General features: G+C 48.7%; 1 protein-coding gene across 1 annotated transcript in view; it reads left to right on the forward strand.

Annotated features, from left to right (window-relative positions):
• The first annotated feature begins 2,883 nt into the window (after nt 1–2,883).
• RCAN1 (regulator of calcineurin 1) overlaps nt 2,884–17,405 on the forward strand; it is an 89,177-nt gene continuing 74,655 nt past the window's right edge. The window contains exon 1 of the mRNA XM_083171759.1: nt 2,884–3,144. Within this exon, the coding sequence (XP_083027885.1) occupies nt 2,956–3,144 (189 nt within the window). The 5' untranslated portion in view covers nt 2,884–2,955. The remainder of the gene's footprint in view (nt 3,145–17,405) is intronic.

The following is a 17,405-nucleotide window of genomic DNA, read 5'->3' on the forward strand; positions in this document are numbered from 1 at the left end:
TCGACCAATAGTAGTCGACCTGTTGACCTAATTACTGTCAACTCTATGACCCATATCCTGCCAGACATATCCCCATTGCACTATGTATTGCAGAGGGTTCTTCTGATTACAGTACAGGTGGGCACTGGGGCGTGCCATCATAGGGTAGGCAATGCCACCCCCACAGCATTGCACCTTGAGCGATGGTACTGCTCGCCTTCCCCTGCAGTGGCGTAACCATAGCCCGGCGTGGTGGGGAGGCGCTGAGTAAGTGTGGTCTCCAGGGGTCTGCGGGTCTATCGCTGCGCTGCACCACTGCCGCCTGCTGGGACCTGCCTGACCTGCTGGGACCTGCCTTACCACTCCGCTTGCTGCCGCGTCTGTGTCTGGGACCCGCAGATCTACTTGGCTGTATCCTCTCCTGGCTCCTTAATGAAAATGAGCCTCACAAAATGTCTGCCCCCCCCCACACAGCGGACAGTTTTTGAGGATGCGGTGGCAGATCTCAGTGAGCAGTTTAAGGAGGAGCAATCACCCCCCCCCCTTATCCTCTCCCCCCCCCACCCCTTATCTCCCCCCTGCACAGGCAGAAGACACCACCACAGCCTAGTCAGCACACATCAGCATGAATGAAGCTGCTGATGACAGCTAAGGAGGTGGTGGACATTGCCTGACCTGGTCCCCCCTGCCTGCAGCTGAGCCTGATGGAGGCCCCTTCATCCATACTTAAAACAAAAATATCATGACAGTGTATGCTAAGCAATTTTGCTTAAGCCAGGCTTGCCTAACCTCCCCGAATAGCCGGGAGGCTCCCGAAAATCGCGTCCCCCTCCCAGCTCCCGGAAGGGTGGGCAAGCCTCCCGACTTCCGCTGGACCCCACATTACACCCCGACATCCCCCTACCTTGCCAGTTAAATACTGGCATTGGCGGGTGTACGCGGAGGCGGAAGGGCTAAAAAAGATGCAAATCGTGTCATTTTAGCCTCGCCCCCTCCCCGCACACCCACAAATGGTGGCATTTCTAAGGATGGGGGCGGGGCTTGATGACAGCAGGCTCTGGCCCCTCCCCCATAAGCTCTGCTGAACATCTCCTCTCTGAGCTTTTCCCGGAGAGGAGAAACTAAAAGTCGGCAAGTATGGCTTAAGCAAAAAAAAGGCCGGGTAGTGGTTCAGAATGGCGCATTGTAATTGCTCGGGGCATACACACAGAGAGATTTGTGCTTACTTTGTAAGCAAAAGAGCACAGAATCGCGCCGTGTGTATGCCCCTTAACAGGCCACTTTCATTACGGCGATTGCCTGTTTTCTCAGCACTTTCCAGTGAGCTGTGATACACAAGAGGTTTTTAATCGCTGTGTTGTATGATCTCCTTCAATCACTTAATGTTGCAATATAATCTGCTCACATGAGCTGCAGGAGTGTTATCTAATACATGGGGATCTATTCAGTTACACATTGTGGGATGCTGCCAGACCCACAGTACAGCAGCCTTGTTAGACAGCCCCTGCTGTGTGCTGTGCTGCTGAGAGGGAGCCCGGCACAGTGATGTACAGTATCTATACCGGGTGCAGTCAGACTGTCCTGGGCCCGGCGCAGTGATGTATCTATACCGGGTGCAGTCAGACTGTCCTGGGCCCGGCGCAGTGATGTATCTATACCGGGTGCAGTCAGACGGGAAGAGGTCATCTATTAGAATGAACTTAGGTCTACAGTCATTAGGTCGACCCCACTAGGTCGACTGGCAGGAAGGTCGACCTGACTTAAGGTCGACATGGGCCAAGGTCGACATGACTTAAGGTCGAATTTGCATAAAGGTCGACATGAGGAAGGTCGACTGGTCATAAGGTCGACATGGGGTTTTTCACAGGTTTTTGAGCCGACATGTGCCGACAGGCGGTATTTCATGCCCTACCATCCACTAGGGCGTGGAGGAGGTTATTAAAGCTGTGGCGAGCGAAGCGAGCCACCGTGCCCGAAGCATTGCGAGCGAAGCGAGCGATGCGAGGGTCCGATTCTCATTGCCAACTGTGTCCATGTCGACTGTGTCGACATTCGGATAAAAAAACAGTAGAAAACCCAATGTCGACCTTATGACCAGTCGACCTTCCTCATTTCGACCTTTATGCAAATTCGACCTTAAGTCATGTCGACCTTGGCCCATGTCGACCTTAAATCAGGTCGACCTTTCTGCCAGTCGACCTAGTTAGGTCGACCTAATGACTGTAGACCTAAGTTCATTCTGATAGATGTACCGATTCCAGGGCCGGCGCCACCACTAGGCAGCTCTAGGCATTTGCCTAGGGCGCCGGCACCTGGAGGGCGGCAGTTCGCCCCTCACCCCCAGCGATCTGTGTAAAAAAATAGCTGCCCCGGCGTCCCTGCAGTGCTGGGGCGGTCAGGGGTGTCCGTGCCGTAGGGGTACCTGCGGCGCCGTCATGTGTATAAAGCTGGCTGCGGCCGGCGGGGTCCCTGTAGTGAATAGCAAATAACTAGCGATATGCGCGCGGCGGTGAGGGAAGTGCTAGTTATTTGCTATTCACTACAGGGACCCTGCCGGCCGCAGGACGGCGCCGCAGGTACCCCTACGGCACGGACACCCCTGACCGCCCCTGCACTGCAGGGACGCCGGGGCAGCAATTTTTTTACACAGGTACCACCCCCCCCTCCCTCCCCCCGGCACCGGGGCGCCCCCACCCCGACTCGCCTGGGGCGCTCCGGTGCCTTGCACCGGCCCTGACCGATTCCCTTTCTCTGCAGTTATGCAGCAGTTCTAGAATACGAGCGTGGGGACAGCAGCAGTTGCACCAAACCGCCGGCAGGTGACGCTGTTCCTCCACTTTCAGCGGCTCCGTGACGTCGGCAGTGAAGGAAGAAGTTGTTACATTGTATCAGAGGGAGCCACTCCCCCCCCCCCCCCCCCCCCCCGGTCGCCGCTGTCACTGTGACTGATGCCCGGGCCGCAGTGCTGCTGACGCTATGGACCAGGCCTTGCGGGAGTTCGCAGCCCACCTCGGGGTGTGCGCAGAGGCCCGGGGCTCCCAGCTGGCCGGGAACGAGTGGGATTTCCTGGATATAGACATGGAGGATATAAACCTGCGTTCCCTGCCCACTGCTGTCATCTGCTGCAACCTGGACGTCAGTGTCTTCTATGATGGGCGCTGCAGGGTGAGTGATCCACCCATCGTACTATTACCCGGCCTGCCAGACCTGCAGTGTGTGTGTATGGGGGTACAGTTCTGCAGTGAGTATGGGGTGCAGCTCTGCAGTGTGTGTGTGTGTATATAGATATGGGGGGTGCAGCTCTACAGTGTGCTCTGCTGTGTATATATGGGGTGCAGCTCTTCATTGTGTGTGTGTATATATAGGGGTTCAGCTCTGCAGTATGTGTATGGGGGTACAGCTCTGCAGTATGTGTATAGAGGTACAGCTCTGCAGTGTGTATAGGGGTCTATCTCTGCTCTATATGTATGGGGGTACAGCACTGCAGTGTGTGTGTATATATGGGGGGTACAGCTCTGCAGTGAGTATGGGGGTGCAGCTCTGCAGTGTGCTTTGCTGTGTATGGGGTGCAGCTCTGCAGTGTGTGTGTATGTGTATGGGGGTACAGCTCTGCAGTGTGTATAGGGGTCTATCTCTGCTCTATATGTATGGGGCTACAGCTCTTCAGTGTGTGGGGCTACAGCTCTGCAGTGTGTGTATTTATGGGGGTACAGCACTGCAGTGTGAACATTATTATATGGGGTACATCTCTGCAGTGCTTGTGTGTATGGGGGTACAGATCTGCTGTTTCTGTATATATGGAGTATAGTGTATATGGGGATACAAATTTAAAGGTGGAGGAGAGACTTTGATGTGCTGTGTATGGGTCTGCGGCTCTATAAAGAGAGGAGGGACCTTGTTGTGTCTAGGGGTTCAGTTCTGGTTGGTATGGTAGATGGGGATACTGTAAGAGCCGGGGTGGGGTACCACTGCAATGTATGCATAGAGATGAGAGATGCTGCTATGTATGTGGGGTCCAGCCTGTGGGGGTGGGTTTTGGTGGGTACACTTGATAAAGTACTGACTGATTCCTGTGTTCAGAGGTGGACTTGAAAATATGCCAGTGCCACAGCAGTACAGAGGCCCCCTCCGGTGGCATGCATCTCTAACCCGCCACTGGCGTACAAAACACGCAACATAGGACTAAGGTGCCAGGCCAGTACCAGTGTGTATACAGACATAGGACTAAGGTGCCAGGCCAGTACCAGTGTGTATACAGACATAGGACTAAGGTGCCAGGCCAGTACCAGTGTGTATACAGACATAGGACTAAGGTGCCAGGCAGTACCAGTGTGTATACAGACATAGGACTAAGGTGCCAGGCCAGCACCAGTGTGTATACAGACATAGGACTAAGGTGCCAGGCCAGCACCAGTGTGTATACAGACATAGGACTAAGGTGCCAGGCCAGTACCAGTGTGTATACAGACATAGGACTAAGGTGCCAGGCCAGTACCAGTGTGTATACAGACATAGGACTAAGGTGCCAGGCCAGTACCAGTGTGTATACAGACATAGGACTAAGGTGCCAGGCAGTACCAGTGTGTATACAGACATAGGACTAAGGTGCCAGGCCAGTACCAGTGTGTATACAGACATAGGACTAAGGTGCCAGGCAGTACCAGTGTGTATACAGACATAGGACTAAGGTGCCAGGCCAGTACCAGTGTGTATACAGACATAGGACTAAGGTGCCAGGCCAGTACCAGTGTGTATGCAGACATAGGACTAAGGTGCCAGGCCAGTACCAGTGTGTATACAGACATAGGACTAAGGTGCCAGGCCAGTACCAGTGTGTATACAGACATAGGACTAAGGTGCCAGGCCAGTACCAGTGTGTATACAGACATAGGACTAAGGTGCCAGGCCAGTACCAGTGTGTATACAGACATAGGACTAAGGTGCCAGGCAGTACCAGTGTGTATACAGACATAGGACTAAGGTGCCAGGCCAGTACCAGTGTGTATACAGACATAGGACTAAGGTGCCAGGCCAGTACCAGTGTGTATACAGACATAGGACTAAGGTGCCAGGCCAGTACCAGTGTGTATTCAGACATAGGACTAAGGTGCCAGGCCAGTACCAGTGTGTATACAGACATAGGACTAAGGTGCCAGGCCAGTACCAGTGTGTATACAGACATAGGACTAAGGTGCCAGGCCAGTACCAGTGTGTATACAGACATAGGACTAAGGTGCCAGGCCAGTACCAGTGTGCATACAGACATAGGACTAAGGTGCCAGGCAGTACCAGTGTGTATACAGACATAGGACTAAGGTGCCAGGCCAGTACCAGTGTGTATACAGACGAAGGACTAAGGTGCCAGGCCAGTACCAGTGTGTATACAGACATAGGACTAAGGTGCCAGTACCAGTGTGTATACAGACATAGGACTAAGGTGCCAGGCCAGTACCAGTGTGTATACAGACATAGGACTAAGGTGCCAGGCCAGTACCAGTGTGTATACAGACATAGGACTAAGGTGCCAGGCCAGTACCAGTGTGTATACAGACATAGGACTAAGGTGCCAGGCAGTACCAGTGTGTATACAGACATAGGACTAAGGTGCCAGGCCAGTACCAGTGTGTATACAGACATAGGACTAAGGTGCCAGGCCAGTACCAGTGTGTATACAGACATAGGACTAAGGTGCCAGGCCAGTACCAGTGTGTATACAGACATAGGACTAAGGTGCCAGGCCAGTACCAGTGTGTATACAGACATAGGACTAAGGTGCCAGGCCAGTACCAGTGTGCATACAGACATAGGACTAAGGTGCCAGGCAGTACCAGTGTGTATACAGACATAGGACTAAGGTGCCAGGCCAGTACCAGTGTGTATACAGACATAGGACTAAGGTGCCAGGCCAGTACCAGTGTGTATACAGACATAGGACTAAGGTGCCAGGCCAGTACCAGTGTGTATACAGACATAGGACTAAGGTGCCAGGCCAGTACCAGTGTGTATACAGACATAGGGTTTAGGTGCCAGGCCAGTACCAGTGTGTATACAGACATAGGACTAAGGTGCCAGGCCAGTACCAGTGTGTATACAGACATAGGGTTTAGGTGCCAGGCCAGTACCAGTGTGTATACAGACATAGGACTAAGGTGCCAGGCCAGTACCAGTGTGTATACAGACATAGGACTAAGGTGCCAGGCCAGTACCAGTGTGTATACAGACATAGGACTAAGGTGCCAGGCCAGTACCAGTGTGTATACAGACATAGGACTAAGGTGCCAGGCCAGTACCAGTGTGTATGAAGACATAGGACTAAGGTGCCAGGCCAGTACCAGTGTGTATACAGACATAGGACTAAGGTGCCAGGCCAGTACCAGTGTGTATACAGACATAGGACTAAGGTGCCAGGCCAGTACCAGTGTGTATACAGACATAGGACTAAGGTGCCAGGCCAGTACCAGTGTGTATACAGACATAGGACTAAGGTGCCAGGCCAGTACCAGTGTGTATACAGACATAGGACTAAGGTGCCAGGCCAGTACCAGTGTGTATACAGACATAGGACTAAGGTGCCAGGCCAGTACCAGTGTGTATACAGACATAGGACTAAGGTGCCAGGCCAGTACCAGTGTGTATACAGACATAGGACTAAGGTGCCAGGCCAGTACCAGTGTGTATACAGACATAGGACTAAGGTGCCAGGCCAGTACCAGTGTGTATACAGACATAGGACTAAGGTGCCAGGCCAGTACCAGTGTGTATACAGACATAGGACTAAGGTGCCAGGCCAGTACCAGTGTGTATACAGACATAGGACTAAGGTGCCAGGCCAGTACCAGTGTGTATACAGACATAGGACTAAGGTGCCAGGCCAGTACCAGTGTGTATACAGACATAGGACTAAGGTGCCAGGCCAGTACCAGTGTGTATACAGACATAGGACTAAGGTGCCAGGCCAGTACCAGTGTGTATACAGACATAGGACTAAGGTGCCAGGCCAGTACCAGTGTGTATACAGACATAGGACTAAGGTGCCAGGCCAGTACCAGTGTGTATACAGACATAGGACTAAGGTGCCAGGCCAGTACCAGTGTGTATACAGACATAGGGTTTAGGTGCCAGGCCAGTACCAGTGTGTATACAGACATAGGACTAAGGTGCCAGGCCAGTACCAGTGTGTATACAGACATAGGACTAAGGTGCCAGGCCAGTACCAGTGTGTATACAGACATAGGACTAAGGTGCCAGGCCAGTACCAGTGTGTATACAGACATAGGACTAAGGTGCCAGGCCAGTACCAGTGTGTATACAGACATAGGACTAAGGTGCCAGGCCAGTACCAGTGTGTACACAGACATAGGACTAAGGTGCCAGGCCAGTACCAGTGTGTATACAGACATAGGACTAAGGTGCCAGGCCAGTACCAGTGTGTATACAGACATAGGACTAAGGTGTCAGGCCAGTACCAGTGTGTATACAGACATAGGACTAAGGTGCCAGGCCAGTACCAGTGTGTATACAGACATAGGACTAAGGTGTCAGGCCAGTACCAGTGTGTATGAACACATAGGACCTTATTCTGGTTGACTCGCAAGGCTACTGAATTCGTAGCCTTGCGAGTCCCCCAGATGCCGCCCACAACTCGCAGGTCATCAACCATCGTATGATGTGGAAGGTGCGCGCATATCTAAGTGACTCTTTGGATAGATAGGTACGCAAGCACACTCGACAAGAACAGGGCGGGCAGCTGACACCCGGTGATGGCCTTTTCATGGGTGGATCCCCCAGTCTGTCGCCCCCCGCCTGCAGTCTTGGGTGCATGTGCCTGGCGAACACTGTGTTCGCTGTAGCCGCGCATGCACACAAACAAAACATCGGCCCTCTGTGTGTGCGCGCGGAGGACCGATCAAACCAGAATTACCCCCTTATAGTCTCTGGCTAGGACATGCCCAGGGAATGCATGTGCCAAGCCTGTGTTTGACGAGTCACCTCCTTTGCTGTTGGTAATCATTGGCTACATGTGCGCAGTGCGCCTCTGACGCATGCAAAGAATCCGCCCAGATGTACAGACATCGGTATGTGCTAAGGATACATCGCACATACCTGCAATATGTACAGATAGCGCATATTTCTAAGCAAGAAATGCGTTATCGGGGTTTTTACCGCATTTTGGGATGCTGTAAGCATCCCCCACCAGGTTAACGCGGCGGGGGGCATCGCCAGAAAAATCTGGCGATGCCCCATAGAAGCCAATGGGCTTCTACCACATCCCACCTCCGCCCCGCAACGCCGCCCCGCACGGACCCCCGCCGCCCGGCATCGCCCCCTCTCCTGTGTTCGGGCAGCACAGCGCAGACCTGTGACCTCCTCCCTGCACTGATCCTCTTCCGGGTGCAGGGAGGAGGAGAGCCCGGCGCAGCAGCAGCGCCGGGTGTGTGAGGGAGGGGGGAGCCGCTGGGACTCGGCGACTCTCACCTCAAAGGACAGCTCTTAACGCAAGAGCTGTCCTTTGCTATAATTATCGCATATGTTAGAACATATGCGATAATTATAAATGCGATGGGCGGCAAAGGGGGGCGGAGATTTTTAGAGAATCTCCCCCATTGTCATTATTAACCTGAATACCTCTGCTTAATTGTAAAACCGCTGCTTAATGTAATGTTTATCACTTACTCATAATCAGGGGCCTAACTAGAACTCTGTGGGCCCCATAGCAAAATCTTGAACCCCCCACCCCCATTGGCTCCGAGGGGGTAAAAAAAAAATACACATTGTGTTCACATTACACACCCCACTGTGCTCTCGATTCAGATTACACACCCTACTCTGCACCCATTTCAAATTACACCACTGTGCCCCAATTCACAATACATACCCCACTGTTCTGCCGAATCCCATGACACTCCCCGCCGTGCCACCAAAATCACATTATACACCCCATTGTGCCTCCATATCACTTTATACACCCCATCGTGCCTCCATATCACATTATACACCCCATCGTGCCTCCATATCACATTATACACCCCATCGTGCCTCCATATCACATTATACACCCCATCGTGCCTCCATATCACATTATACACCCCATCGTGCCTCCATATCACATTATACACCCCATCGTGCCTCCATATCACATTATACACCCCATCGTGCCTCCATATCACATTATACACCTCATTGTGCCTCCAAATCACATTATACACCCCATCGTGCCTCCATATCACATTATACACCCCATCGTGCCTCCATATCACATTATACACCCCATCGGGCCTCCATATCACATTATACACCCCATCGAGCCTCCATATCACATTACACCCCATCGGGCCTCCATATCACATTATACACCCCATCGTGCCTCCATATCACATTATACACCTCATCGTGCCTCCATATCACATTATACACCCCATCGTGCCTCCATATGACATTATACACCCCATCGTGCCTCCATATCACATTATACACCCCATCGGGCCTCCATATCACATTGTACACCCCATCGTGCCTCCATATCACATTATACACCCCATCGGGCCTCCATATCACATTATACACCCCATCGTGCCTCCATATCACATTATACACCCCATCGTGCCTCCATATCACATTATACACCCCATCGTGCCGCCATATCACATTATACACCCCATCGTGCCTCCATATCACATTATACACCCATTGTACCTCCATATCACATTATACACCCCATTGTACCTCCATATCACATTATACACCCCATCGTGCCTCCATATCACATTATACACCCCATCGTGCCTCCATATCACATTGTACACCCCATCGTGCCTCCATATCACATTATACACCCCATCGTGCCTCCATATCACATTATACACCCCATCGGGCCTCCATATCACATTATACACCCCATCGTGCCTCCATACACCCCATCGTGCCGCCATATCACATTATACACCCCATCGTGCCTCCATATCACATTATACACCCCATCGTGCCTCCATATCACATTATACACCCCATCGGGCCTCCATATCACATTATACACCCCATCGGGCCTCCATATCACATTATACACCCCATCGGGCCTCCATATCACATTATACACCCCATCGGGCCTCCATATCACATTATACACCCCATCGGGCCTCCATATCACATTATACACCCCATCGGGCCTCCATATCACATTATACACCCCATCGTGCCTCCATATCACATTAAACACCCCATCGTGCCTCCATATCACATTATACACCCCATCGTGCCGCCAAAATGGGCCTCTGAATTTCAACATGGTCTGAATGTGAGTTACTGTAATTATTTGGTAAAACAATTCTATTTATACAGAAGATCAGTTTGGTTACTGCAATAACACCTGTGCACTGTATACCGACCGGATTGATCTGTGATGGCGTTACAGCTGACTTTCATTAGGGGTCGATCCTATTAGGTGATATTTGGGTCCTGCTAGCCATCGCCATGGTGATTGCACACTGCGAATTACATTTACAAGCCGGTTATAAACTAGCAATGCTTTTATAGAGGAAATAAATTATTTTGTGTGCGTTTCCTGCAATTCAGGCAGGAGCTGATTGGCTGGCTGTTTGTCACTCTCCATTTTATCACTTTTGAAGCTGAGTGCATCTGGCCCCAAATGATTAATCATGCGTTTGGAAGGGTAATAATAAAATACTTTAGCTAATAAAGGCAGGTCAGTTTTCAGGTGAGTTTCTCTACAAAAGCTCAATAATGGGGGTAATTCCAGCACATCACCAATGTAAGCCTACATATCTGCCCCATTAATTCCAGCACATCACCAGTGTAATCCTACATATCTGCCCCAGTAATTCCAGCACATCACCAATGTAATCCTACAAATCTGCCCCAGTAATTCCAACGCATCGCCAGTGTAATCCTACATATCTGCCCCAGTAATTCCAGCACATCACCAGTGTACACCTACATATCTGCCCCAGTAATTCCAACAAATCACCAGTGTAATCCTACATATCTGCCCCAGTAATTCCAACAAATCACCAGTGTAATCCTACATATCTGTCCCAGTAATTCCAGCACATCACCAGTGTAAACCTACATATCTGCCCCAGTAATTCCAGCACATCACCAGTGTACACCTACATATCTGCCCCAGTAATTCCAACAAATCACCAGTGTAATCCTACATATCTGCCCCAGTAATTCCAACACATCACCAGTGTAATCCTACATATCTGCCCCAGTAACTCCAGCACATCACCAGTGTAAGCCTACATATCTGCCCCAGTAATTCCAACACATCACCAGTGTAATCCTACATATCTGACCCAGTAATTCCAGCACATCACCAGTGTAAGCCTACATATCTGTCCCAGTAATTCCAGCACATCACCAGTGTAAATCTACATATCTGCCCCAGTAATTCCAACACATCACCAGTGTAATCCTACATATCTGACCCAGTAATTCCAGCACATCACCAGTGTAAACCTACATATCTGCCCCAGTAATTCCAGCACATCACCAATGTAACTCTACATATCTGTCCCAGTAATTCCAGCACATCACAAGTGTAAACCTACATATCTGCCCCAGTAATTCCAGCACATCACCAATGTAACTCTACATATCTGTCCCAGTAATTCCAGCACATCACCAGTGTAAATCTACATATCTGCCCCAGTAATTCCAACACATCACCAGTGTAATCCTACATATCTGACCCAGTAATTCCAGCACATCACCAGTGTAAACCTACATATCTGCCCCAGTAATTCCAGCACATCACCAATGTAACTCTACATATCTGTCCCAGTAATTCCAGCACATCACAAGTGTAAATCTACATATCTGTCCCAGTAATTCCAGCACATCACCAGTGTTAATCTACATATCTGTCCCAGTAATTCCAGCACATCACCAGTGTAAATCTACATATCCGCCCCAGTAATTCCAGCACATCACCAGTGTACACCTACATATCTGCCCCAGTAATTCCAACACATCACCAGTGTAATCCTACATATCTGACCCAGTAATTCCAGCACATCACCTGTGTACACCTACATATCTGCCCCAGTAATTCCAGCACATCACCAGTGTACCCCTACATATCTGCCCCAGTAATTCCAGCACATCACCAGTGTAACTCTACATATCTGCCCCAGTAATTCCAGCACATCACCAGTGTAACTCTACATATCTGCACCAGTAATTCCAATACATCACCAGTGTAAACCTACATATCCGCCAGGGCCGTCCTGTGAGTGATGCAAGCTGTGGATGACTGGGTTGTGATTTGTTCCCGTCGCCTGACACATAAAATCTATTTCCACCTGTGTTCTTGAATGTCTGTCCCCTGAGTACAGCTGACAACTGGCTCTTGGGGTAGATGACACTCACTGGTACACACTGCGAACAACAAGGGGCATGTTAGGACAGTATCTGGGGTTGCTATGGCAGCAGACCTGCCACTTGCTGTAAATTGCTAGGTGTGCTCATTGTTAGCAGAACACGTCCTTTGTGTGTCGTCGTGGAAGCAAAGCGCGCATGTTTAATTGTCTTAAAGGGATGTACTAAACTGTTAATGGCGATTAAATATGACCAAAGATACAATAAGTGAAAAGCGCAGTTTACGTAATATGTCCGTAACCTGCGTACCCTTTATACCTAGCTACGTGCGAACAAAACGTAGTGCAGCGTAGCGTACCTTTATTGCGTGTTTTACACCAGAGAACTAATACCTTGAATAGAGATCCTTTCGCAGTACTCTGACTCTAATCTGCGAATATACCTCTAAGGACAGTGTCCGTAATATACCTTTATCGCTAAATGCGAATAACAGACACAACCACAGTATAGAAGTAAGGAGATGAGAACTCCGTAAAAAGTTGTATTTAAGTCCCTAATGGACAAAAGGGGGTTACAGGAATAGAAAATACAGGTATAACAGGTAATGCAATAGACTAACAATGAATACAATATTCAGGCTCTACTAGGGGAAGAAAACAGATACAGGATACAATCAGCCAACAATAATAAGAATAAATACCGTGAATGCAACCGTTACCGTCTCCTCATCAAATATGCGCAGTCCGGTCAGAGCTCGCTATCGTTCAGGGTTGAACTATAGCCCGGTCGAAGGTCAGGGAAAGGAAGATGTGCCGAAGTGACCAAGGCCGCCCTGGGTCACCTATCTTATAGGGTCAGAAGGGGGAGGTCAAAGTCCATTCCTATTGGTCAGAGATCGTATGTCAGGTCCACTGTGATTGGGGGGTAAGATGATACACCTGGTTTGAATAGGTGCAGGGGAGTGAACTTTAGGAGTCCTTTGTTTGTCGGTATCGTCGTCAAGAGTTGTAAATAGCTGTAGAAACCGGTTACATCTAGATTCCTTTGTTATATACTTTCAACCGAAACTGTCTTGGGAATATGGAATATGTCCATAACTATCGGGCCGTGTCTATTGCGAAATATTCGCAATGACCGGAATACTGCGCATAAGAAACGGAGCGGAACGGTACTAAACACTATATAGACAGATGTATGCAATGCTAACTAAGCTATGTGTGGCGTTCTAAACCTTTAACTATATTTTATTTAGTGTCAGTATGTTCTTATGAATTTATGTGTAATAGTATGGCTACGCTTCTGGTCCACTTTGTCACACAGACTCGGGTATGGAAACTTTATTAGCGCAACTCTGCGAACCAAAATGGCGGCCATACTATCCTAAAATGGCGTGTATGCAACTTGACTTTCACAGTCCACCCTTTAACAGTAAATATAAAACTGTTACAATACAAAACATTTTAAACAACAATACAGAAATTCATAATCCTAACAGAGAAATTGGGATCCGTGAATTAAACATATAAGGGGAGTAAACCATCTGCTCTTGGCCGATCCAGGATCATGGATAAACGATGGGCCGCATTTATCGAACAATCTACTCAGGGTCACGAAGGATAATATACAATTTTTGGGATAAAAATAAAAACAGGGGTGGTTACAACATATACACGTTCACAAATATGGTTTCTTTAAAGGGAGGTGGTTTCAATTCTAGGGTCATATACCAAACCCTGGTCTTCCTCTGCATCTCTCGTTCTTACACTCATGATTTCAGTCCGTTTTGTCTTTCCCCGGGTCACCACCTTTAAGCATTTGAACAATAGCACAAAGACTATGATGGCGCCACCGATACAGAGAAGGAGCTTTCCTATGCTAGCTATGATCCCTTGCGCCCATTCTCCTAAACCAGAGAATCCAGTGCATTGGATTCAACCAGGAGGTCCATTCGCTAACTTTGTTACCTATTTCTGCCAGGCTGATATTGTGTTCCCTTCTAAATTCCCATTTAAGCTGAAGGATCTCATCCATCCGATGATCGATGATTTCTTCTGGGTCTTCAGTATTGTTGGTGATATATGTACAACATTTCACCCCAAACTGTGTAGAGAGGGTGACACAATATCCTCCTGTCATAGCTGTCAGATAGTTCAACACCATCCGATGTTGGACTAGCTCTCTTTTATACGCTTGCAACTCCTTCCCAGTGTATCTAAAGGTGTCATCATAAATCTCAGTGATGTTATCTACCAAGCTGGCCAATGCTTGGATATACTTAAAATTTATGACTCCTCTGGCGGTATGGGTGATATCTAATGCGATGAGGAGTTGGATACCGAACGACTCGTGTATCATTTCAGAAGCTAGGGGTTCTTTCTTGATTGTTAAATCTCTTTTGTGGATTTGATCATAATGGGTATGCGTGTAAGGAGGAGGTATACCTCTGTGTATGCTCACCATCTCATCATGTGTGAGGGTCATCACTTCAGGTAACACTCTACCTAGGTAACAAATTCCAACGTAGTTCATGGAGAGCCATTTGTACGCCCTTCTACCACAAATATAATAAACGTCGTCAGGGAGAAAATAAGGGACAGAGTATTTCATGATTTTATCACACATTATCCATAAGAACATTCCTGTCCCCTGCTCCCTGACTTGTTCCTCACAGGTTTCTGGCTGTAGGGTCATATTACAGTAGCCGGCTGATACTCTGCCGGCCATCAATTTACTTTTCTTCACCGTGTAGACATATTTATAGTTTCTCCCACTGGTTCGGATCTTTAACAATATTTCTTTATCAACAGGCTCTCCATCTGGACGCTGGGAGTAATTTATTGTCTGGTTGTGCCATGTCACTTCCCAAGTACCAATCGTTCTGGAACTCGAGAAGTTCATACATACCAGGGATTTATCCACTTGGTATGGGTGTAATCTAAGACTAGGGGACCTGGTATACAGGTATCTCTTATCCAATGGCCTCCCCTTATTTAATACACTTATCTCAGAAATATTAAGCGGGTATGGGACTAGGCCTACACTACTCCTTTTATGCAGCACTTGTGAACACACCCAGCATTCTGTTTGGTTTAAGACCTTACCCACTAGTGAGTGGTAATCACTCAAGGGATGTCGGCCTGTAGTTGCCTTACTTGTCGACTGACATCGCTGGATGCATTCTTCTTCCATTTTCGGTTGACAATATCTACAGACACAGTACTCACCAGACAATAACTCATCACATAGCCCTTGAACTACGTTTTCCTCATACCTTTTACCTTCTCCTGTTATGAGCAAAGCATCAAGCTGGTTTAGGGATTCTACCTCACCCATATCTGGGTCCATTATTACACTGTCACGACTCCGCTCCGATCGCTCTAGAATGTGGCAGCCACCGAGTATCTTTGGATGAAGAAAAGGACACAGAAAGAAAACAAAGAAATATATGCATAACTGTGAACCTGTTGCTTGGAGTCCTTCCATCATCTCTACCAGGGGACTTTTATTTGCTCTGCTCTTGGACCTTTGTTCGCTCAGGTTGCTCGACCTTGGCTGCCTTTCAGTCTTCCCGGAACAATGCTTCTAGCGACACTTCTTCTCTTTCGCTCTCTGCACTCGGGAACTCTGGGTTACTGGCTTTCTTGCAGTGGGACGAATGTATCCAAGTCTCTCTCTCTGCGACTTTAATTGATGTAGTGCTGGTCAACAAAACTTGGTACGGTCCTTCCTAACGGTCTATCAAACAACCTGAGCGTAAAAAATTTCGGATCATAACAAAGTCTCCTGGTTTAAGATTATGACAATTCTCGGTAGGCAATTCAGGGTTCAGTACATTCAGCTCTTTTTGTTGTTTCCTTAGCTGTTTGTTTAACTTTAGGATATACTGTACAGTTAGCTCATTGTTACATTTGAGATCATCCTGTGGGTCTATCATGACGTGTGGCTGCCGTCCAAACAATATCTCGAAGGGGGACAAGTTGAGCGGAGTCCTGGGAGTGGTCCTAATGCTATACAGCACAATAGGCAGTGCCTCTGGCCATAACAACCCTGTTTCAGCCATAACTTTACCCAATTTGTTCTTAATAGTACCATTCATTCTCTCAACTTTGGCGCTCGCCTGGGGACGATATGGAGTATGAAGTTTACTATTAATCCCCAGGAGTTTACACATGATTTGGAAGACCTCTCCTGTGAAATGAGTGCCTCTGTCACTCTCAATGACCTTTGGGATACCATATCTACAGACAAACTCCTGACATATTTTCTTTGCTGTAAAAGTAGCAGTGTTGGAGGCAGCGGGGAAAGCCTCCACCCAGCTGGAAAACATGTCAACACACACTAATACATATTTCAAATTTCTACAGGGTGGTAACTGTATGAAGTCGATTTGTATTACCTGGAAAGGGCCTTCTGTAGGAGGGATGTGGGATGGCTCTGTTGGGATGGCTTTTCCAACGTTCTTCCTCAAACAGGTGAGGCATGACATTGCCACTCTACCTGCTTGAGAAGCGAACCCTGGTGCACACCAGTAGGCCTTTACCAGCTTGCACATACCTTCCTTACCAAGATGTGTCAGCCCATGGGCCGCCTCGGCTAGACTAGGAAGGTATGCCCTGGGGGCCACTGGTTTCCCGTGTCCATCTCTCCAAAGTCCGGTGGACTCTTGGCCACATCCCTTCGACTTCCATTCTGCTCTTTCCTGTGAGGAACACAAATTCTGCATGTCTATCAGTTTGGATGTGGATACCATGTTCAGTGTACAAAGGTTTGTGGGATGGGTGAAAATATTTACAGGGCATGCGGCCCTTTTCGCTGCCTCATCAGCGCGGCTGTTACCAAGTGACACCGGGTCCTTCTCTGATGTGTGAGCTTTGCACTTGATAACAGCCACTCTGTCTGGAAGCTGGATAGCTCCCAGAAGTCTCCTAATGTATGTCGCATGCGCCACTGGTGTGCCAGCCGCCGTCATGAAATTTCGGAGGCGCCATAGGGCTCCAAAATCATGTACTACTCCGAAAGCATATCTGGAGTCGGTATATATGTTAACTGATTTTCCCTTGGCCAGTTCACATGCTCTGGTCAGTGCCACC

Source organism: Crinia signifera, chromosome 2 (assembly GCF_055691185.1).
Source record: "Crinia signifera chromosome 2, ASM5569118v1, whole genome shotgun sequence".
NCBI lineage: Eukaryota > Metazoa > Chordata > Amphibia > Anura > Myobatrachidae > Crinia > Crinia signifera.